This window comes from Natrix helvetica (assembly GCF_964273705.1).
Source record: "Natrix helvetica genome assembly, chromosome: 1".
In the NCBI taxonomy this organism is placed as follows: Eukaryota; Metazoa; Chordata; class Lepidosauria; order Squamata; family Natricidae; genus Natrix; species Natrix helvetica.
In genome coordinates this window covers 285,223,056-285,246,875 of record NC_138548.1, presented here as the reverse complement: position 1 = coordinate 285,246,875, position 23,820 = coordinate 285,223,056, and the positions used below count along the sequence as shown (strand labels likewise).

General features: G+C 41.2%; 1 protein-coding gene across 2 annotated transcripts in view; it reads right to left on the bottom strand.

The window, feature by feature from the left end:
• Positions 1–23,820, bottom strand: part of TCOF1 (treacle ribosome biogenesis factor 1) — a 56,516-nt gene that overhangs the window by 6,922 nt on the left and 25,774 nt on the right. For both annotated transcript variants that reach the window (XM_081936996.1, XM_081936997.1), the window contains exons 12-18: positions 20,602–20,820; positions 19,853–20,144; positions 18,442–18,524; positions 13,710–13,905; positions 9,423–9,899; positions 4,056–4,126; positions 1,930–1,963 (exon numbers count right to left, since the gene is read on the bottom strand). In XM_081936996.1, coding sequence (XP_081793122.1) covers positions 1,934–1,963; positions 4,056–4,126; positions 9,423–9,899; positions 13,710–13,905; positions 18,442–18,524; positions 19,853–20,144; positions 20,602–20,820 — 1,368 coding nt within the window. In that variant the 3' untranslated portion in view covers positions 1,930–1,933. The remainder of the gene's footprint in view (positions 1–1,929; positions 1,964–4,055; positions 4,127–9,422; positions 9,900–13,709; positions 13,906–18,441; positions 18,525–19,852; positions 20,145–20,601; positions 20,821–23,820) is intronic.

The following is a 23,820-nucleotide window of genomic DNA, read 5'->3' as shown; positions in this document are numbered from 1 at the left end:
CACCGGAGCTTTGCGCGCCAAATTTAAAGAGGGAAGAAGCCAAAATGGCTGCCCTGGAAGCCCACGCAGCAATTTGACTTGCTAGAAGCACAAATTGCAACGGAGGGCTTCCAGTGGGAATCGGCCCCCAGTAGGGGTGCCCCAACAGCGCTGGCGTCGGCACTCCGACCCACGCGCTTCCCCCAACAGCTGCCTGCGGCTTCTAGGAGCCAGAGCAAAGCCCCGGACTCCAGGAGAGCCGAAAGGGTGAGAAAAACCCAATTAAAAAGGGAAAAAAACAAACTTAAATTTAAACTCACCAGCCTGCTCTAAAAATCCTTAAATATACTGTTTTAAAAAATTATTCTTCCTCTGGAGAGTCCAAGGAATCAATCTTAGAACTGGAGAAAATCTTAAAGCGCGTCTACTGGGCTAGCTGAATTGAAAAAATCTGAGGAGAGTCAGCACCAGAGGCGTGGCTTAAAGTTTCAATTCAGTTCTGGGCAGATTGGCTGTGTTTAACCCTTCTTTGGACTCTCCAGAGCAGCGCCCTGGAAAACTTATTAATATCACAAAACGTAGACAGACTCAACCATAATTTCAACTGGGAAACTGTGGGCATCCTAGGTCTAGTCAAATTAAAAAATGCTAGAGAATTCCTGGAAGCCTGGCACTCAGACAAATCAACCACGAACAGTCACACGGAAATAAACTTTATTTACACACCATTCAAAGGAGACAATAAAAAATCCTAAGAAAAATATAAGAACACAGCTTCTCCACAGCAGCCAATAACCAGATAATCAGGGATTAAACACTGAGTAAACAATCAAGCAGGAAACAAAACCCTTAATCAAGGAACTATCAAGGAGAAAACCACACCCTCCACTAAAACTGGCAGAGTAAGGTACTGTATATTAATAGGGAGCAAACTCCACATTCATTGGCACTGATGGCACCTACTTGGATACTCTATTATTGTAATTGCCATGGGATTTCTCATCAAAATATTAACCAAGCCCATCTTGTTTAATTTTGAAGATATATCTCCAGGAGATGGACCCCAATCCCTTTGTTTCTTTCCCAGAACCGCCCTTGATTGTGTCCACAAATTTTAGTTATGCAGTTCCTTGATATTTACAGGTGGGGAAAAAAAACAGAAAACATTTGTGTACATCCTAAAATAGACTAAAAAAAATCCAAATCTTGACCTCATCTTACTTTTTCTTTGCCCCTTTCACTGCATCCATAGCCCTTCCACCATACATTAAATGCATTCCCACATTTCACAAGGACTAAAAGTGATATGATCAATATTCCAATATCTAAAGGGCTGCCACCAAAAAGCGTGAGTCAACCTATTCTTCAAGGCACCTGAAGGCAGGACAAGAAATAATGAATGGAAACTAAGCGAGGAGAGAAGCAAACTAGAACTGAAGAGAAATTTCCTGACAGTTTGAACAATTAATCAGTGGAACGATTTGTCTCCAGAAGTTGTGGGTGCTCCAGCGCTAAAGATTTTTAGAAAGAAATTGGACAACCATTTGTCTATAGGGTTACAGATATAGGGTTTCTTGCTTGAGCAGGGAGTTGAACTAGAAGACCTCCAAGATCCCTCCCAACTCCGTTATTCTGTTATCTGATTTGCTGACTTTATTACAACTGGAAAAAGAACTCTGCAAGAGTTTTATTTCTATTTGTTCTCTTCTAAGCACTGCTGGCAGGCAAGTGAAAATCACTGTTAAATTCTAGAAGGAAAAAAAGGTTCTTTCCCATTCACCCACTTTGAACTCAGAGTCACCTTATTGCCTTTCTATGTCTGATACCCTCCTGGCATACCTACAGCTCCTCTTGTTCCATCTGAGCACAGGAAAGGATCAAGGATGGTGGCAATAGATTAAGGAGTGCTCATCTAACATATAATTTGCAGGCATGGCTCACCATACTTACATGTTCACGCCTCTTCTGGAAGGCTATCCGTTTTCTACAAGAATCACAAAGCAAATGATTTCAATTTGTTCTTTTCACACATTACACAGAGAGATAATCATGTGCTAAGAAATACAGACTGTGTTGGGGAGAAAAACACATAGAGACTTCTCAATTCTTCAATGGAAAAGAGCTCATTTTGGCTTTCATTTGTGTTGAAGAAAGATACATTTCTGGGGAAAGATTAGGCTATCTTTTGAGTAAATATGTTCTGGAGGAGAAGTAAAAGCTAAGCAAAGCAAACTAAACAAGAGTATTCTGCCCTATTCAACATGCGTGCAAAAGAACAGATGGAACATTTCATACTGAAGAATCCTTGGTCTCTAAAATAACAAAAACAATAAAATCTGTCACTTCCTTTTTGGTTTGGTTTAATCCTTTCCAATACTTAACACTAGAAGAAGCAAGCCTTTTAGATTATATTAAAAGAGTTATTTATGACATTGACTGAATTTCCAAATGAGAGGTGTTTCTCAGTATCCCACATCTGATGTTATTACCCAATCCACTACTTAGGCTAAAGCACCTCTTCCCCAAAGGAGTCTCCTAGAAACACAACTTTTGTGCAGAAGTGCGTAAGAAAATTCCTCTCCCATTTAATAGTTTTTCTCTTCCATCACATTAATAACAATCAACCTAGGGGATTTTCTGGTGGTCACATGTGGCCTCAAATTGTACACCTGTGCTCCTGAAAACAGTTTTGGAACATAAAAAAATAATGTCATGAGTCTACGAATAGCTCTATATACTCACTAACTAAATATATACCTGAGTCAGATAAATACAAAACGATGAGACCAATTGCTCAAAGTCTACTGACCCATTCAATCTGTACCTGTTTGTACAGGATTGTAACGAAACCAATTAATGGTGGGGTGATTTTCCCTCTGCACACTCAATCCTGTACTGGTGGATAGGTAAAGGTTCCCCTCGCACATATGTGCTAGTTGTTCCCGACTCTAGGAGGCAGTGCTCATCTCTGTTTCAAAGCCGAAGAGCCAGCGCTGTCCGAAGACATCTCCATAGTCATATGGCCGGCATGACTAAACGCTGAAGGCACACGGATGCTGTTACCTTCCCACCAAAGGTGGTTCCTATTTTTCTACTTGCATTTTTACATGCTTTCGAATTTATAGGTTGGCAGAGGCTGGGACAAGAAATGGGAGCTCACTCCGTTACGCGGCGCTAGGGATTCTGCCAACCTTTCTGATCGACAAGCTCAGTGTCTTAGTCACTTAGCGTCCCTTGTTGTACTGGTTGATGAGAAAAGTTTAATTTGTACCAGATACATATATGATACAAAACAGTTCAAAACAAATCTCAAAGGTGCTTTTTCAAGAGGCAACTGGATTTTCTGTTTTTTCTTTGAAAACTTTTCTCAGTGAACAGATCTATACATTGGGGAAACAAAACAGCCACTTCATAAACGCATGGCACAACATAGGAGAACAAACTAATCAGGACAAGATTCAGCAGTCCGTCTTCATTTAAAAGACAAAGGCTACTCTTTTGTAGACAGCAAAGTCCACATTTCGGACAGAGAGGACCACTGGTTTGAAAGAGGGGTCAAAGAGGCCATCTGTGTCAAAATTGAACAGCGCTCTCTCAACAGAAGGGGAGGGACACGACACCATCTGCTCCAGTTTACAACACAATCCTTTCAACAGTTCCAGGAAGGCTCTATGCCAGGTGTCAAAACTCGTGTCGTCATGTGACATATGGCGACTTTCCCACTTCACTAAAATAGGGGTGGGTGTGGCCAGCGCATGATTCATCCAGCCTATAGCTGAGAGTTTGACACCCCTGCTCTGTACCCATTTGCACCACTCAGGTGATCCCGAGAACATAGATAAACCACCAAGCCTCAATGACTCTCTAAAAGAATGCAAATGACCAGCTGTCTGCAAGGAATATAAATCCTTCCATTCTCCACCATCCAGTCAGAGTTGAAGAAGCTTCTTGGATGAGAAGCAGAAATGTGTTCAAAGAAAAACCAGAAAGTCTAGTTGTCTCCTGAAAAAGCACCTTTGGGCCTGGATAACTGAGAAACTTCATAGACAATTGAAAACAAGAATATTATTTCCTACCTTTTTTTTCTTCTTTTTCTTCTGTGACCCATCTGCATCAGGTCTCTCCACATTTTTGCTCTTCTTTTTCTCTGTAAGACATTTAACAGTAGAGGGTAAACAATTCAGATTGCATCTTTTTAAAAAATGTTTGAGGTCACATAAAAGCACATTCCCAGCTTTGAATGATTTTAAGTGCCAGTCATCCCAAATTCCCCAAGATACTTTATTTCTTGGATTCCAATGCCATTTAAGGACATGATAACTACAACATGTCAAGAACCTGCATATTGTGAATGAGTGCCAAAGTTGTACTAGAAAAATCTAGTGCTAAGACAGTTGTTTTTCTACTAACATCCAGATTTGCACCAGAATCTCCTACTTATTGCAATTTTTTTTTTTTGCTAAAATTATATGCAGATACCTTGATTTGAACAAACCTGCATTTAGCAGATTTCAAGTGCAATGGATCAATTTACAATTTACAGATCCTTCCCCACCCTAATAAGGGATAAATGCATTGCAAGTGAATATTCCAGATGAGACAGTTAAATTAATTTTCCTTCATTTAATCATTAGAGAGCAATTTATACCATTTGCCTATAAACTGCCTCAGTGTAATGTACTTCAAAACCCTCTCCTCAAATTGACCATTAAAACGAGGTTTCACTGTTTTGTTGCTAATCTAATCCAGGCATGAGGTCTCAGGTATTTATTTTCTCACTAACTAGGACAGCAAAAGAGGTGGTAGAATAAGGAAGTCCTGCGAAGGCAGAAAAATTAGACAGGATTAAGCAATTGAAGTCAGCCCACAAGAAATTTTAATGCAGGTAGTCCTCAATTTACAAGTTTGCTTAATGATTGTTCGAAGTTACAATGGCACTGAAAAGAGTGATTTATCATTTTTCACACTTACGACCATTGCAGCATCCCCATAGTCACATGATCAAATTTCAGATGCTTGCAATTGATTCATATTTATGCCAGTTGCAGCGTCCTGGGGTCATGTGATCACCTTTTGCGACCTTCTGACAAGCAAAGCCAATGGGGAAGCCAGGTACACTTAATGACCGTGTTACTAATTTAACAACTGCAGTGATTCACTTAACAACTGTGGCAAGAAAAGTCATAAAATGAGGCAAAACTTTCTCAACAAATTTCTCACTGAACAACATAAATTTTGGCCTCCATTGTGGTCGTAAGTTGGCAGGGACAAGCACTGGGCAGTTTATTTTTATGTTGTCACCCCGTTTCATTTCACACTGCAAACTTTCAATTCAGGCTTATTTGGAATGTTAACAGCATATCTGGGATAATGTCACAAGAACAGCTGCTCTGAGGAATCGGGGTTATAAAATAGCCATTTACTAGGTGGCTAATTGGTGTTAATGCTCCTTCTCATTCCCTTTTGTTACTACAATGCTATTACCCCCACCATCCAACACACCTCCTCTTTTTTTCCTGAACAGATGGGCACATTTGTAAATTTATCTGCAGCCATGTGTTATTTTCTATGAATTCCTTGGAGGATAATTCCCAAGTCTTTCTTGGGCACAAAGATAACTCTTAAGGTTGGCTTGTACCATGTTAATGTTCAAGCTTCACATACATGGCACCACACAGAAAATCCCAATAATAATCTACACTATCATAGTTGTTCAACTTTGAACTTGGTTAAGAGAGTCGTTAAAACCCAAACGTAACGCCATTCTAAAGCGTATCCAGAGTGAAACCAAATCTGCTTCACTATCTGGACATATAAACAAGACTAATGCAGAGCATACAACAGCTGATCATTTGCAGCTCCCTGGCTTTTCTTCCTAGGAGACAAGATTGCTCCATTTATGGAAATCAGATGGAATTCCTCTGAAAATTTAATATTTTCAGTATCTATAATCTGATTTAACAATGTATTTGTAGTTGAGTTCATTATGTATTATACACTCGTTCTGGAGTGACTTCAAATAGAAGAGATGGTATGATTTTCTGAAACCCTGAATAAAAATCCTAATTCACTATTTCCTAAACTGTCATCCTCTGAATATGTTGAACGCAGCTCTCTAAAGTCCTTGCCAGCGTGGTCAAAGGCCGGTTACTATGATTGCCATAAAATGTGCTCCTTTCTCCTCTCTGAGTGATGGTGAGATTTTATAAATCCTATTACAGACAATGAAAGATGAAAGCCTCCAAAAGCAGGGTAGATTTATAGAGATAGTGCTAGGGGAGTAAAAACAAGGGACTCTGGAAAGGAAAATAACATTATTAACTCATGATTAGGTTCCCACTTCGACAGATATACTCTGACTGTTACTATCCGTGAGTTTTTCTGGAGAATTCGCTGATAGGAGAAACAAAGACTGTTGATTTAGACTGGAGTCTCCTTGAAAGACATAGCAATGTTAGTTTGGACAAAGAATCTTGTATCAGCTATTAAGTATGGAGATAACAATGCCATGTGTTGGCAAATGTTTTCCTGTCTCAGGACCTGGATGATGTGTCATCATTAGCTGAAGCTGAAATTCATAAATCAAAGCAATGGTTTCAAAGGTACAAACTTACAAGGAAGTTTACAATAAAATGGATGAAGGAGGGCAAATTCAATATTTTGGAATGGTCAGGGCAAACTCCAGATCTAAAACCCAGGGAAACGTTGTGTAGGATTATGGAAAGAGCAATATGCCATGGATGAATAGGCCAGAATTCTTAGACAACAACATTAAAGAAATGCTGCCAATTTCAAAAAGAGTAAAATAGTTACTGAATCTAAGATAGCAATTATTTGTAGGTTGGGTTATTTTGTTTCTGAAGTATAGTAAATGAAAGCTGTCATTTATGTCAAATGTCAACACCATTTCTACACTTGGTCTTTTTATATGTTTATACCAATATTAATATAGTCTACCTGTTTACTCAGATTCACAGGAGACCCTGGCCAAAATAGGATAAAAACTAGGAAATCTAAAAGAGGACAAATATGTAGAATATCTGGGTGGTTTTTATACATGACAAAAAATTTCCACCCCATTTTTTTTACGCGTACTTTTCTATAGCATTACGGCTATTCTTGTATACATTAGTCAAGTGAAGCAGAGTACGGAAATAAATGGGTTTTCCCCCCCTTAGTAAAGAGGGTAACTTATATCAAGTTCAGTAAAATCCGAGTCTCCATGCAAGAGCCTCTTTCCTTCTTGTTCTCCCTTTCCTAGCAGAAGACTGTGACCATTTAAGTTTGAAAATCCAGCAGGAAACTCAAATGCCTCAGCAGGAACGACTAAATTGGCTGGAGCTGCTCTTTTGAATAGCAAAATTAATAGTGCCCCAGCAACTTCCTCTCTCTGAGGTTGATGAGTGTTTACAGCGGCTCTCTAAATGCAGCCTTCTTAAGATCGACTCATTTGCACCGATATTCACGATGTATACAGGTACTGCTGAATATGACCACTCATCAGCCTTTGTAACTAAAGGGTCCTTTTCGGCTCTATCTGTGAAAACTGTGAGCATGTGCCTGAGCTGGGAAAGTTGCCTCCATTTCAGTTTTAAAGCCACGTGGCAAAGGAAGCCATTTCCTAAAACCTATCCTACCAAGGCTGTTCAGCCTCCTCCATCTGTTCTTGCCAGAAAATCAGAAAGAAATCGTGGGTAATCATGTAGCAAAACAGGTTAAATACCTGTTTTTAAATACCTGTTGGGGGCGTGGCCAGGGTAGATGTGGCCAACTTGATGTCACTCATCGAGGCTCATTTTTCAACTGCGACGGCCTCCTGCAGCCCTCTGCCAGTGAAAACAGAGCATGCAGTCTCCCTGGGCCTCCGCTTTCACTGGTAGAGGGCTGCAGGAGGCCATTGTGGCCAAAAACAGAGTTCTGGGTTGGCCTTGTACGGCCTCCCTGAGCTCCGTTTTTGCTGGCAGAGGCACTGCGGGCTGGTCCTTCCCTGTTTCTAGGGAAGCCCCTTGGCCCAGATCTAACTATCCTGCGGGCCGGATCCTGCCCCCGGGCCTTCAGTTTGACACCCCTGAACTAGGTCAACTAGTTGAATTGTCTTGAAGACACCTGCTCACGCAAAAGCGCCTTTGATAAAAATAAGGGACATTACAGAGCAAACACAAAGTAGGCAAGAGTTACATCACAATTTAAGGAAAACTATTAAGTTGGTGCATCCAAATGTTCTGGACGAACCCTGGACAGAAGAACAAAAAAAGGAAGGTCACCCTGAGGATCACAGTGGGACCAGATAACTGGGAATCAGTTCAGATGATCACTTGAATATGAGCCAGCAATGTGCAGCAGTAGCCAAAAAAGTTAATATAATCCTGGGTTGTATAAACAGAGGCATAGACTCATCATCATGTGAAGTATTAGTGCCAATGAACAGAACCCTAGTAAGACCACACCCAGAATACTTCAACCAATTTTGGTCACCATGCAGAAAAAAGATGTTCAGACTTTGGAAAAAGTTCAAAGAGCGACTAAGATGATCAATGACTGGGAGACTAAACCATATGAAGAATGGCTGCAGGTTTTGGGTCTGTCTAGTCTAAAGAAAAGAATCAGAGGTCACCTGATAGCAGTAGTTCAGTATTTGAGGGGCTGCCACAAAGAAGAGGGGGTCAAATTATTCTCCAAAGCACCAGAGGGCAGGACAAGAAACAATTGTTGGAAACTAATCAAAGAGAGAAGCAATCTGGAATGAAGGAGAAACTTCCCAACAGTGAGGACAATTAACCAGTAGAACAGCTTGCTTCAGAAATCATGGCTGCTCCACCACTGGAGGTTTTTAAAGAGACTAGATAGTTCCTTGTCTGAAATGATATAGGTTCTCTTGCTTGAGCAAGGGGCTGGACTAAAAGACCTCCAAGGTCCATTCCAGTTCCTATTCTATTCTATTCTATTCTGTTCTGTTCTATTCGATTCTTGAGCTCATAAAAGGACTGGGAGCATCATAGAAAAGGGGAAGTAGTTAAAGCAGAACAAGCCCATACAACGAGGAAGGAAGAAGCTGCCGAAAAAAAAAAAGGAAGCAGAAGAGTGTTAAAGAACAGACCTAAATATATCTTCCAAAAAGGGTATTCTTGCCTACCCTTTTCACTTTTCTTTAGACTGGAACCAAGAAGTATGTTGGGATAGTTTCTTTACACACATATAAGGAGGGGGACATCAGAGTGCTAAAGTTGCATATACTGAATAAACCTTTCTCCACATATTACTCCCTTTACCAACACAAAAGAATTGGTAATAATTGATAAGCTTATTGGTAAGCAATGCCTCTTTACCACACGGGGGCAGCAGAATGCATTAAATAATAAAGGGGGGGGGGAGAGAAAGGACCAGGAACATTAATTAGCACCCAGCTTTGATATGCCCACATGGAATAGGGATGGCGTTCTCACTTTTATCAGACTTCTTTTCTTTGCTGTCTTTTTTCTTCGTTGATTTGATGCTGTCTGAAGACTTGGATTTCTTTTTCTTCTTTTTTAACTTTAACTCTTCCGCACTCTGCATTTTTCGCTTCTTGGCCTTTGAAGGGCCAGTATCCCCATCTGTCAGTTTCCGTTTCTTGGATGGCTTCTCTTTCTTTACATTTTTCGACGTCTTGGACTTTGCCACAGGGCTAGCCTGGGCACCTTCTAGGGTTCCTTGTTCCGTGTCCTCTTCTTTGTTCCCAAGGGGAGCCTTGAACAATGGGGCAAGTGATTCTGGCAACTGTACCGCAGATGTCTCTTGGGCTTGGCCATTGCTCTGAGCCTTTGCTGCAGCTTTCTTTGCTGAGGGCGGCTTGGAGCTGGTGCTCTTCAGCCCCTGTTTCTTTGCCTCCTTCCCCTTAGCAGCTGCTGCTTCCTTTCCAGAAGAAGGCAACGAAGTGATCTCTGTAGAAACAAATTTTTACAATTTAGCAACTATTAAGAACCAGATCCCCATAAAAAACTGCTAATTTGTGGGTAAATCATTCCAACTCAGCATAAAAACATATGATGTAATATGAATAAATGTTATTTAAAGAACTGGCATAAGCTATAAAAGCTTTTTGCTTCCCTGTGCTTTGCTGCTTTCTAAGTACTGACTGAGCGTGCTACAATCCACAAGTTTATTCGGTCATGGCTGTATATTCCCGTTTCTGCTTGCTCCAGGAAATTCTCAGACGCAAGATTCTATCTTCTGGTCGTACAATTATTTTAAATGCCATTTTACCACTCCACGCTCTTCAGATATGTTTAAATTTACTAGGCAATCTGGCTAACGGCTGGGAACTATGGGATCTGATATTAGCTTTTTTTTTCAAGAGGGAATCAAGTCAAGGTTATCTTAAACAGAAGATTTCTGTAGGGTACCTATACACATGTTCAAAGTATATATCACATGCAAAAGTATATGTTGTGCTTCATATTCCAAATTGTTAGCCTTTTGATGATTAGCTTTTAAGCTTTCACAAGACTCTTTACTGCTGATAAGTCAAACGGTCCCAGAACCAGGACAGAATTCAACTCAGCATTAACATGCTTCCCCAGTTCTGCCAGGAAACTAAAAAGGGACCCAGTTCAACACTTTTAAACAGCCCCTTGATCTTTCTCTCTTCACACAATATAGATACTTGGATTGTGAGGGGGTATTTTTTGGTCAAGCTTTCACAGCCACCTCTATTTACAAGCTAGGGAATAATTTAAGCAGGCAGCAGAAAAGGAGAGAGGAACCTGACATATAAATATGCTAACTATTCTATCTGCCAGCATTCCTGGGACTAATCTGCAAAATCTTATTTTCTCTTCAGGCTTTCTTTGAGCACACAGTAGAAAAATAGTTTGGCGTATTGCTAAGGTTGCTATCTACTGCTATCCAATAGACAGCATCCAAAGACTTTCAGTGAGGTTGTCAGTAGGCCTTTATTTTAATCATTTGTCTGAAGAACAGACTTTTTCCTTTTCTCCAGACATGAATGAATGATATGGTCAGCAGAACCCGAATCCTCATTTTAGATACTAGGGTTGTGATGAACCATTTAAAGCTTTTTGTTCAGGCTGGTGTGTATATATATTCCTCCCATATTTAGGCATACCAGGGCTGTAACATATATATATGTATGTATGTATGTATGTATGTATGTATGTATGTATGTATGTATGTATGTATGATGTATGTGTGTAAGTATGTATGTATGTATGTATGTATGTATGTATGTATATATGTATATATGTATGTATGTATGTATATATATATATATATATATATATATATATATATATATATATATATATATATATATATATATATATATATATATATATATATATATATATATATATGTATGTATGTATGTATTTGTGTTACAACCCCTGGTATGCCTAAATATGGGAGGAAGGTCACTACTCCCTCTTTCTGTCCTTCGGCTCATCACAGAAGACCATGCAGGCAGAAAACCATATTTTTATTTTTAATGTTGCCTTTTTATATTTGTGTTGTATTTGTACTGATAAATAAATAAAGGGAGACTAGTATAGATCTATTTCGAACTAATTAGCTCTCATCAGCTAGCCATACCCTTACTGGGATTTGAACCTGGGCAGTATTATATCTTAGGCAGGAGTCTTAGCCACTAAGCCACAGGCTCGCCTCCTTATCAGTTGAGCCAGGGAAATAGGTATGTATACCCCTGGTATGCCTAAATATGGGAGGAAGGTCACTACTCCCTCTTTCTGTCCTTCGGCTCATCACAGAAGACCATGCAGGCAGAAAACCATATTTTTATTTTTAATGTTGCCTTTTTATATTTGTGTAATACAGCCCAGGTTCAAATTCCAGTAAGGGTATGGCTAGCTGATGAGAGCTAATTAGCTCGAAATAAATCTATACTAGTCTCCCTAGTATAAATGGCTGTACCAATACTGGGAGGCAAATTGATGATTTTGAGTACTGGGCATTAAAGAAAAAGAACAGAGGCTCAAAATAGATGCATTAGATTTTTAGCAGGTTAACAGTAATTTGAGTAGTAAAACACTACTCTAAACACTCCTCAATGGCCCCAAATTTAACTCCACTGCATCACATACCTAACTGACCCTCATCACCCCATGGTCAAGCCCCCAAGTTGTTTATTGACTGGGTGGAAGTTGCCCACATTTAACATTTTAGTGCAGATATGGGACATCTTTTGGATCTCGATCTTATGCAACTTGGAACCTTGTCAATTGATTTGGACTATCAGGAATATAATTCTAACACAATGTGGACAGCCAGTTGCCTCACACAACACCATCTAAGCTCAATACTGTATTAAATAAATTCAGCAATAAAGAACAGTATTGGGCAACTGAAGAACATTTTTAGGACAATATTTCTCATCCTTGGCAGCTTTAAGATATGTAGACTTCAATTCTCAGAATTCCTCAGCCAGCAAGGTTCTAAGTTCTGTTCAAGGAAAACAATCTAAAGCACTTGTTAAGGCCACTTGGGAATTCCAGAAGTTGCAGATGACACACATTTGGTGAAAAAGCTTAGCCTAATTAACTTTTTAAACAGATACTTTCTAATTTACAGACCAGTTTTACAGTTACACCTAGCTAGATATATTTCTATTCTGATCTGTCCAATTAAAAGAAAAATACATTTTATTAGGGCAACTTTCTCCTGCATAACAAAAGAGCTTTACCTCAGAATTTTGGCTTAAAATTTAATCTTAACAATATGGAAAAAAAAAGTTGCATTACATTAAGAATTAAACATTCTCTAGTCTGCCACTACACAGTTTGGTCTAGTGATGAAGGCACCAAGCTAGAAAGCAGGAGATCATGAAACCTGCCTCCCCATCCATGAAAGCCAGTTGGGTGACTTTGGGCCAACCGCTCTCTTTCAGCCCAACTCACCTCACAGGGTGGTGGTGGTTGTGGGGAAGATAGGAAGAGGAAAGTGTTCAATAGTTGTGCCACTATGAGTTTTTTGTGAAAATAATAAAGGTGGGATATAATAAATAAAAATAATACATCAATAATAATAATAATAATAATAATAATAATAATAATAATAATAATAATAATAATAATAATAATAATAATAATAATAATAATAATAATAATAATAATAATAATAATAAGTCAGTCTGGCCAATTACAGAAAATTTATCTTCATTTAGAAAGAATAATTAAGCCCATAATAAGACCACACATTTTCAACTGTAACCCAACCATTGAATGTCTCTGCACAGGACAAATCACAGAGAATCCTTCAAAACATAGTGAGATTTCATGAAAAACAAATGGATCCTTTTTGGATCCAGAAAATATTCACCCAATTAAAATAAGTGTATAAGCTTGGCTTTGGAAAAAAGGGGAGATATAAGAGTCCACTCTGGAAAATGAATGTGTCGAGGGTTGGGACTATAAAGATAAGTTCCTGAATTCCTAAAAAGTGAAATGGGACAACTTGCCACATCAACTTGCTGCAGCCAACTATCTGTGGGACAATTTAACAATTCTATTTAATTATTTAATTTTTTCCCCATTTTTGCCATTCACATTTCATTCTGTCCCTCCTTTTGCATCCTTTCCTTTAATAATTCCATCCCACTAGTTCTTTAATATTAGTGCAGCTCTTGTCCTGCAGCGAGTTGGCTGTGGCGAATTGTCATAGACTCCCTAAAAAGGGCTTTCCTTTTAGACTTCTGTACCAACAGTTCTTTCAAAGCCCACCTGTTTTCGGTGTGAGAGTTTCCCCAGCGTCGCTATCGCTTGAAGAGCTGTCAGTTGATGATGCTGTGTCAGCAGGAGCTGGCATCCCAGATGACTTTGCTTGAGCACTGACAGAACCCTGTTTGGAGACCAGAGGGCTTGCTGCCACAGTGGATGCCTGGATCTTGTGAGGACCTGATAGTCCTGTTAAGAGAGACTAGGAGTGAAGAAAAGAGAGAGAGAGAGAGAGAAATAATTTATGAACATGTGATTAATAGCAAGGGCAGTTAACAGAGTGATATATCCCAATCCAGTGATGGCTAACCTTTTCCCCATTGCGTGCCAAAAGCGAGGGGAGCGCAGGGGGGGTCGTGCCCACATCCATAATGCTATGCATCCGAACCCCCCCCCCTGTGCTTTTGGTGTGCGATGGATCCATTTTTCACCTTCCCCAGGAGGCTCTGGAGGCTTTCTAGGAGCCTGGGGAGAGCGAAAACAGTCTCCCCTGCCTCTCGGGAGGCTTCACGAGGGTTCCCTGAAACCTCTGGAGCACGAAAAACGGCCCAATGTGCAAACTGGAAGACCGTTCCCTAACTTCCACGTTTGTGCGTTGGGGTGTTTTTTGCCCTCCGGAGGCGTCAGGGAAGTCTCCGGAGGCCGAAAAACGGCCTTAAAAGAAGGCCAACGTTAGCTGGCAGCGCGCTGGAGCTGACAAAGCAACACCTCACGTGCCCTAACAAACGGCTCTGCGTGCCACCTGTGGCACGCATGCCATAGGTTCGCCATCACGGTCCCAATCTCTTCAATTAGCAAAATTTATCAGTATCTGTTTAGTTCAATACTTCTCACTTCATAGCCGTGCTGAGACATGAGGGAAATGACATGAAACAACGATCTACCAGAGCTTTTATTATAGCCTTCCAAATCTGATGTCCATTATTCTGACATTTTGGAAAGAGCTCTACTTTTGATGCTGTACGAAAGAGTCTGGATGGGGAAGGCTGTTTTAGATGTATTATTTATTAAACAAATTTATCTAGCTGCTCAACTCATACATAGCTGAGTCTTGGAGGCTTACATTTAAAAATGTAAAAAAATCTATCATATAATAAAACCATTTAAAAATCCTACCCCATCCCCCATTGTAGCAACAACACAATTAGGTTAGCTACTCGATCAGCTCCATTTCTATTTGTAGCCCTGGTTCCACTGATATAGCCACTTTTAGGGCCTTTCGGAAAAGCAGCAGGGTGGGGGTTAATATTGTTTCCAAAGGAAGGCATCACCTGTCAGACCTGCCCCAGTCTGATCTCTTAGGAAAGAAAGACCCTCAACTCCATTTGGTTGAAGTGATAGATTCTTTTACTAAAAGATGTTGGTTGCAGTAAAGTCAGGCCAGAACTAAATTTCCTGTGCTCAAAAGATATAGAAAGTTTCCCCCCATTCCAGACCTTCCCCATGACCAGTCTGTATTCCGCCAATAAGAGTCCGCCTAGGTCAGGGGTCGGCAACCCACGGCTCTGGAGCCGCATGTGGCTCTTTCATCCCTCTGCTGCGGCTCTTTGTCGCCGCTCAGCTCCATAATTGATAGGGCTTTCGGTTAGGACAGGCAGAGGAAAAGGTACGCCATACTAGGAGGAGACTCTATGGTGGGGAACCGGACTTCCAGTAGGCTCTAGAATTGAGCAGGGGGCTTCCGGTTAGGACCTTTGTGGCTCTTTGAGTGTTTAAGGTTGCTGACCCCTGGCCTAGGTCAATGGGCCCAACCTTTGAGGTTTGGCAGGGAGGGAGGGGAACTGGCCTGCCGCCTCACGTGACCTAGTTTTGAATAAGTCACGGCCCAGTAGTGGGGCCCAACTGGGGGTTGGGGACTCCTGGGATGCTGAGATGTTTAGGGTAATTCACATCCTTTCTCAGAGTGCACCGCTTTGTGTGGTGGCATAAACTGATTCCAAGCTCTCTTGCTCTTCATCAAGCTGTCATTCCCCCACCCCCTCCCAATTTCTCATCAGTTACATAAACAGGTTGATTTCTCATTTGTTCCTCCCTCCTAGCCTTTGATGGCAGGATGCCAGCAAGGTACCAAGCCAAAGGCCTGAGAAAACCCTTCTTTGTGGTTTCATCAGATGACAAACCCTAATTGATGGAACCTGTAACATGCCCTGCCTTCCTGTCCTGCAATAGAGAGGAAGAAGCCTAAATGTAGTCAGTTTTCATTCCCATGGGAATCAAATTCCCCTGTACCATTTCTAAGTGTGCCTCCCCCAATAAGTTACTTGGATGCATGTGTTTAGGGGGTGACATTCTGGCTACAAATTGAAGGGAGAGGGCTGTCAAACCTAAGTTCTTGGGGAAAAAAAAGGACACACAATGCAATGCTCAAGCTGCGCACATGTGGCAATGCAAATCTAAATTCCTTCAAAACTTTTGCTTTCTTCCTCGAACGAGCTTGTACAATGTGTGGGCTAAGCCACAAAAGCCACAAAAAATGTGTAGGCTGTCAGCACAGTTGTTGAAAAAAGGCAAACAGAGTGGGGACTGTTAAATGCTTCAATTTTCTAGAAAAGGAGGGGAAGTATTTATATGTTGTATGGATTTATGACCTGCAGGATAAATTTGCTTCTCTGTCCATTCCTTCTTAAATATGCATACAGGTTGTTGGCGATTACTACAGTCCCATGGTTGCATGCTAGTCTAATGTGCCACAGATCTACAGTTGGTACCACACATTGATCATAAAGACAACTTTTATGGCTAAGGCATGGCTTAAATTGCAACAGAAAGCTGCTGCTGCATGCACAGTACAGCTCCTCCTGTAGCTATTTAATGCTCTGTATTTTTCATTTTCATTACATCAATCCACCCTGATTAGCACAAGTTCAGAAAGCATGAAACCAACATGTTAACTATGGAGGTTCTAATTTTATAATCCTCTGTTCATATTATAGGTTCATGGATTGTGTAGACAAGGGACACTTGATGACTCCCAAGGGAATGATGATTTTACCATAAAAGACCACCCATCACTTTTTTATTTATGTTTCTTTATCTTTCATCTTACCATTCTAAGACCTTTCTTAAACTCTATTCTATTGTCCTTAATTAGCTCTGTTTCAATTTCTATTTTTGTCAGCTTTACCAGGTAGACTATAGTAACAGAATCTTTAAAGTCTGAATGTGCTTCTCCCTCCATCCCCATGTGAACCAGGGAGAAGCCTGTCTAAGATGCTTTCCCTAGTTATTTTCAGGCCACTTTTATCTGACTGTTGTCTTGGCAGCAGCTCTTCCTCCTGTCCTTCATGGACGTTCCCCCGTCTTTTACAATTTCTATTCTATTTTCTACTATTGTTATTATAATATTATTCTGCGCAGTGACGTGCAGTGAGGTTTATGGCTGGTGAGGCTGGTGACGTCATCAGGAAGGCGGGGAATGGGACCACGTGTGCTGGAGGCTGAGGCTGCCTCAGCCTCCAGCACACGTGATCCCATTCCCCGCCTTCCTGAGCGCGCTCCGCCGGCTCGCGCTCCGCGATCCCCAACAGCAGCTGCTTTTCTGTGCGTCTGGCGTTTAGGACATCCGGCTATCTACCTAAACGCCAGACGCACAGAAAAGGATAGTGGAGCGCGCTCCGCCAGCTTGCGCTCCGCGATCCCCAACAGCAGCTGCTCTTCTGTGCGTCTGGCGTTTAGGACATCCGGCTATCTACCTAAATGCCAGACGCACAGAAAAACACTGAAAAGCACTTCGCCTCCAAGCCACTTCGTCTTGATGACGTCGCCGACGTCGCTGCTGGGCGCAGCCGGACGGAAGTAACCAGAGTGGCGCCGAGGGGTCCGGGCGGACGAAAGAGCGAGCGAGCGAGTGAGCGATGGAGGATCAGGCAGCCTGATCCTCAGTCGCTCGTCCACTGGACTGCCTCGGCGCCACTCTGGCTACTTCCGTCCATCCGCGCATGGCAGCTGTGGCAACATCATCAAGCCCCTGCCACTTCTGGACGTCTATTGCAGTCGCGAGGAGCGCACAAAGTGCAGCGGAGGCAGGAAGGTTATTGGCGCTTCCAAGAACCCTCCTGCCTCCGCCAGTTGCCCAGCTGGCACCGCCCCGTGCGCGCTCCTCCTCCTCCCTCCTCTTCCTCTTATATATATGAAACTCCCTTGTGGATATTATTATTATATATTATTATTTCATGATGAGAGGTGGGGCTCTGCCTGCACGTCCCTGATTCTGCGTTAGTTAAGTTCTGATTTCCATTCTTATCCTCTTATCTGTAGATCCTAAATATCCTTCACTCTGGGACGGTCCCTGCTCTTGGCTTTGCTATCACACTTGGCCCTCCATCCATATGTGACCAGCTGCTGCTTTCCCCAGCAGCCCCAGTAAGTGCAGTTCTTCAACTTGGTTAAGCCACTTGCCATGTCCCAGTCCTGATCTGATTGCCAGACCTTTCAGGACTGCCTTCTTCCAGAAATGATATATGGCTACTTGTTTATATCCCAGGCCCAACACTAGTACAAAATCCTGACTTTTTCCACTGGGCCAGGCTGTTCAGCTGAATCTCAAGCCCACTGGTTGTCCAGGTTTGGATTCACCAGCACAACAGATCCTCCTGACAACTTGAATCATACTCTTTCCTATGCAGGACTACTTTTTCCATCTTCAGGTGCCTAGTTTGCTAGCTTTCTCCCTCTGTAAGAGAAGACAAAATATCCAATGATGCTAAGTGAACTTGTACCCGAGATCATGAAAAAATACCTGAGAAGCTTCTTGTTCGTCATCACTGGACTCCTCAGATGAGCTCTCTGATTCTTTTTTTGGCTCTTGTTTCTGCTGGGTGGCTGCAAAAAAGCAAACAGTGACCCCAGAGTCCTCGAAAAACTAAAAGCTGCTGTGACATAAAGAGTGTGGGAACTGGGAAGATCAAGTGGTATTAAAGTTTGTGTTTGTTGTCCAGTTACATAGTGTGACTCTTAACATTTTTAACTTTGCTTATTATAAAGTTCACGAGACGGGAATTGCAGAGGTACCTTTAGCTTATGCAATGAAGGAGGTCCTTGCAGCAGTTCTATTCCTATTTCAATAACACTGTCATGTCTTTAATGAGAACAATCACAGCAACAAATGTCAACAATGGAGAACTGAAATGTTAGTCTGTACCGGATTTGTTGATACTGGTGATTTAAATGTTCAGATACATGAACTGTTGTGGGACACTGTTTGAGGAATTGGTGGGCTTCTTTTGGGTGAGGAATCATGAGCTAGGACATCTGTGAATGAGCTGAGATGACAACTGCAGCTAAGACCAGGATCAATGAGGAGACCGGTCTCATGGAACCCCTCTGGATAAGGAGAGGATAGAAGATCGCCCACTTGTGCTCCAGATGACTGCTCTTCACAAGAAAACCAAGACAGTGATTTCTCCTGTTTGAGGATTGGGAGACAAAGTGACCCACCATGCTCTCAACTGAAGAGCCTTTTAAAGGGCACTGACCAAGGATAAAATAAGACATAAGTATAAATCTGGGATCCCTTTATGGGCTTTTTGCTGACACAACGACTGAAATGTTAACGATTTATGTATTTGTGTATGGCTAAGGGATGGGTTATCGGAAGAAAAGATAGTTGCATATGATATTATAGAGGATGATGGATTAATTAAGTTTGTACTTGTGATGGAAGATCAGAAGCTACCTTTTTATATTCTTTTTCCCCTTTTTCTTTCTTTTTTCTGTACACCTTGTATTATTTTTTTCTTTCACTTCTTCCTGAGTTTTAGCTTGCATTTTCTTTTACTACTGTTTTTAAAACTTTCAATAACTTTTTTTTTAAAAAAATGCTAAACTGTTATGCCCAACTGTTTGTACCAAAAATACCCCAAGACTGGGGGAGGCTGAAGTGGAGGAACACTTCAAAGAAAGAAAGATTAATTTCAGGAGCTCAGCCACTTTTCTTTAAAACTAAAAGCAAGTGCAGAGGTGTGATTTTTCACATAAACATGCCTCAAGTGGGCAACATTTTTCATTACCCATTGTGTGCGTAATGCCATCTTATGTGCATAACAAGCTGTGCTTCCAAATATCTACACTTCACCAAGCTTCCAAATCTCCAAGTGTTTCTGAAGAGATCCTCCTGCCACCCACTCCTGGTGGAATCTGGCTTCTCTTACCAGGCTGTGTTGGACGTTTGGCTGTTGTCGAAGCGCCTGCTTCTTCCTCACTGCTGTCTGAGGAGCTCTCCTTATGTATGGTGATTCCAGAGGGCTTAGGAGTCAGAGCCTGTCCCTGGCTCAGTTTAACCTTTGAGGAGGGAATTTGTTCTTCCTTCCCTGCTGCTTTTGTGGCAGATCTCTGGGGTTTGTTGGAAGCAGCACTGGATGTACTTAAGTTGGCCTGTACACTCTTTCCTGAAGAAATGGCTACTTTGCCAGCCACCAGCTTAAAAAAGGGGTGAATAGGAGGCTGTAGAGGGGGAAAAAACATCGGTTATGCATTTTAAAATGTGTATTTTCTCAGAAACAACGGACATTTGTGTCTAAAACAAAACCAATACTGAATTGCCATCAATCATAGACTATGCAAATCTGCTCAGGATGCCCAAGGTTCTTGCTGACTGTTTCACAGAAGTTCAATACATACACAAAATACCCTCGAAGATAAAACTTATCTTCAATGCATTTAGCCATTCCAAAACTTACTTAAAGAATTTCTACATTATCTGCACTGCAGAAAAAAAAATTTAACTGCTAAATTGACAACTCCACCAAAGTCAAGATGTTGATACCCTCCCTGGTTCCAATAAGAGAACCTGCAAGATTAGTCTGAACCTGTGTGGCTTCACTTATAGTATCTTATCTGCCCCAAGAACAACTTTCTTGAAGAGTAGCTTCTTGTATGGAAGATTGACCTCTCCTTTTACCTGCTTTGCTGGCTTCTCAGCTTCTTTGTCATCTGAAGAATCAGAGCTGCTGCTCTCTGAGCTCTCAGAAGCTTTTGGAACAGGGACAGTTCCTGCTTTTGTTGAGGTTGTCCCCGCTTTCCCTGCTGGCTGAGGTTTGCTCGATATGAGCCCTGCATTCTTGGCTGTCATGCTTTTCACAGGGCTGGTAGCAGGTTGACCTGTTACCTGAGCTGGTTTCTATGGAAATAAAATGTTGCAGAATTAGACTGTGGCGAAGACAGAATAATTCCTTTAAATTATTTATTTATTTATATATAAATATTTTGAAAACAGTATATTTCCCAGGCATTTTATTTTACAAAAACAAATAAATATAGTAGTAATAGTAGTAATAGTAGTAGTAGTAGTAGTAATAATAATAATAATAATAATAATAATAATAATAATAATAATAATAATAATAATAGAAGATAAGCAGCAAGAAAAAATCACAAAGTACTGGGACTTGCAAACTGAAGCTGAGTGACTGTGGAAAAAGAAATCGAGTGTTGTCCCAATTGTAATTGGAGCCCTTGGAGCAATACCTAAAGGGCTACCTTGCTATTTGGAAATTCTAAATTTACTTGACTTGAACATTCTGACTCTACAAAAAACCATCCTACTTGGAACAACTTATATCCTCCAACGTTACCTTAACAGTTCCTAGGTCCTTGGTTAGGACTCGAGCTGTTGAGCTACCAACCAGCCCATATATAACTGGAATTCGATTGGTGGGGGTTTTTCCCCCCTAACAACACCGTGCACAATCTCTCCACCCACTGCCCGTTTAAAAAAAAAAAAACCTTTTCACAAGCCAAGCCAGTCGGTTAAGACGCTGGCGGTGTTGGGGGGCGGGCGATTGAAGCGGCGTGCGCCCCTCTCCTGGGAGGAAGGCAGTAATTGGAGGGGAGGGTGGTGACATTGCTTAAAGGGAAACCCGCAGCTATCTCCAGGTTTGTTTTGGTAATTTCATCCTTCTGCCCGCACCGATGGGCTTTAAACAGTCCATCTTTTGCTCGGCAAGTTTCTCCTTTCCATCTGAGAATTAGCTAAGGGGAAGCTACCAACCTAGGGGCGATGCCCTCTGCAGCCAACACAATACATGATCTTTTCTTCCTCTCCCTCTTAGTGCCCCCCTGCCGCCCCCCTTGCCTCTTAGCGCCTCCCTAAGTCATCCCACCGCTCCTCAGGAGGTGGTACCGCCCACTTTGGGAACCACTGGTTTAGAGCAATTTAGACCAAACTTTTTCAGTCCACCGCCCCCCACCCAGTGGTGTAATTCATTTTTTTTTACTACCGGTTCTGTGGGCGTGGCTTGGTGGGCGTGGCTTGATGGTCATGTGAATGGGCGATTTGCACGATGGAAGGAAAATAGTATATTCAAAATCCAATTTAAAAACCTTTTTAGTTAATGTTAATTCAACAAAATTGTTGAACGTGATCCAGTGATATCAGGTTTTCAAAGTCTGATAGTCATTTATCAAGAACCTTAGTGACTAGTAACTTAGTAAACTCAGTAAAAGTTAGTAATTACTTCACTGTTCAGTAAATTCTTAATGTGATGGATGGGCTTGATGAAGTGATACCAGTTTCCCAATGTCTGGTTTTAAGTCACTTAGCAGGAGTCTTAAATCACCACGTTCAGTAATCTGGAGTCGATTTCTTTGCTTGGAGAGAAGTTGGATGACCACACTGAAGCCACGTTCCACCAAATATGATGTTGGAAATGCAACAAGGAGCTTCTTAATCACTGTCCATAGTGCAGGATAGCGATCAGAAATTTCTTTCTGTAACCAAAACTCTTGGTACGATTTCTTAAACTTTGGCTCCAGCTCAATGTCATTTTGCAGCTCTATGAGTTGTTCCTCCACTACCCCATCTTCCTCAGTATTTGAAAATGGATTTATCACCCAATCTGGAATTTCTATCAAAAGATCCTGATATCGCTCAGACATATCTTTATGCAGCATGTCCAAATGGTCACAAAAAACTTGAAGATCATCATCTTGTATCCCACCTTTCTCTTCTAGCTCAGACAAGCTTGGAAATTGGTATAGCTTGCGATGGCCTATATTGCACTTGAATAGAGTTAACTTTGAAATAAACGTAGAGATGACAGATTTGGCCTTAATAAGATTGAACTCATTTCCTTGCAACTGCAAATTCACTTCATTGAACTTTGCAAATAGTTCTGATAAATAAGCAATGCCATGCCTGATCTCTTTGAGTTCACCACTGAGCAAAGCATTGTCTTAAAAAAACTCCATAACAGTGTCAAAAAGATTGTAAAAGCACCTCACCCAGTTGCCTTTTGATAGCCAACGAACTTCTGTATGAAGCAGCAAATGATCAAAATCTTCATCATTCGCAACACAGAGCTCTCTGAATAGTCCATCATTGAGAGCATGTACTTTAATTTTGTTAACTGCAGTAATGACAGCGTGTAATGACTTGTGCAAGTGATCACTGAGGTTTTTTGCAACCAGATGTTGGAATGACACAGTGAATGGTAAAGACATTTGGCACTGCTTTTTTCAAGTAAGCAATGCACCTATGGTAGCGACCAGTCATTGATGGTGCTCCATCAGTTGCACAAGCTAGTATGTTGGTAAGTGGAATTTCCTTGTCTTTGAAAAACTGCTCAACAACATGAAATATTGACTCCCCTTTAGTATCTGTTTTTAGTTGCCTCGCAAATAACAACTCGAGTCAAACTTTTGTCTTTAATAAAGCACACATAAGCAAGAAGCAAAGATTCATTGCCTGGCAAAGTTGATTAATTCAGCTGTAATGCAAAGTCTGTTGCAAAGAATAACTCTAGAAAATGTAGCCTTTTATCTCTTTGGGGAATCATTTTCTTTTTTTAATTATTACTATATTTTTTTTTTATTTTTCCCAATACAACTCATGCAAAGAGTCACCCACACGTACATTACATTTTCCACACTTTTAACTTACATATGTATTTGTGATTCCTTATAACTTCTTTAAGCTAAACATTTTTAGTACAAATCAACGCATTGACATATATATCACTAAGAGATAGTTTCCTATCTCTTCCATTGACATAATTAACACCTTTTCATAAGTAAAGTTCAGTTGTCTCTCTCTCACCTCTCTTCCTCCCTCTCTTCCCCTTCTCTCTCCCTTTCTCCTTTCCTCTCTTCCTCTTCCTCCCTCCTTCCCCCTTTCTCTCCC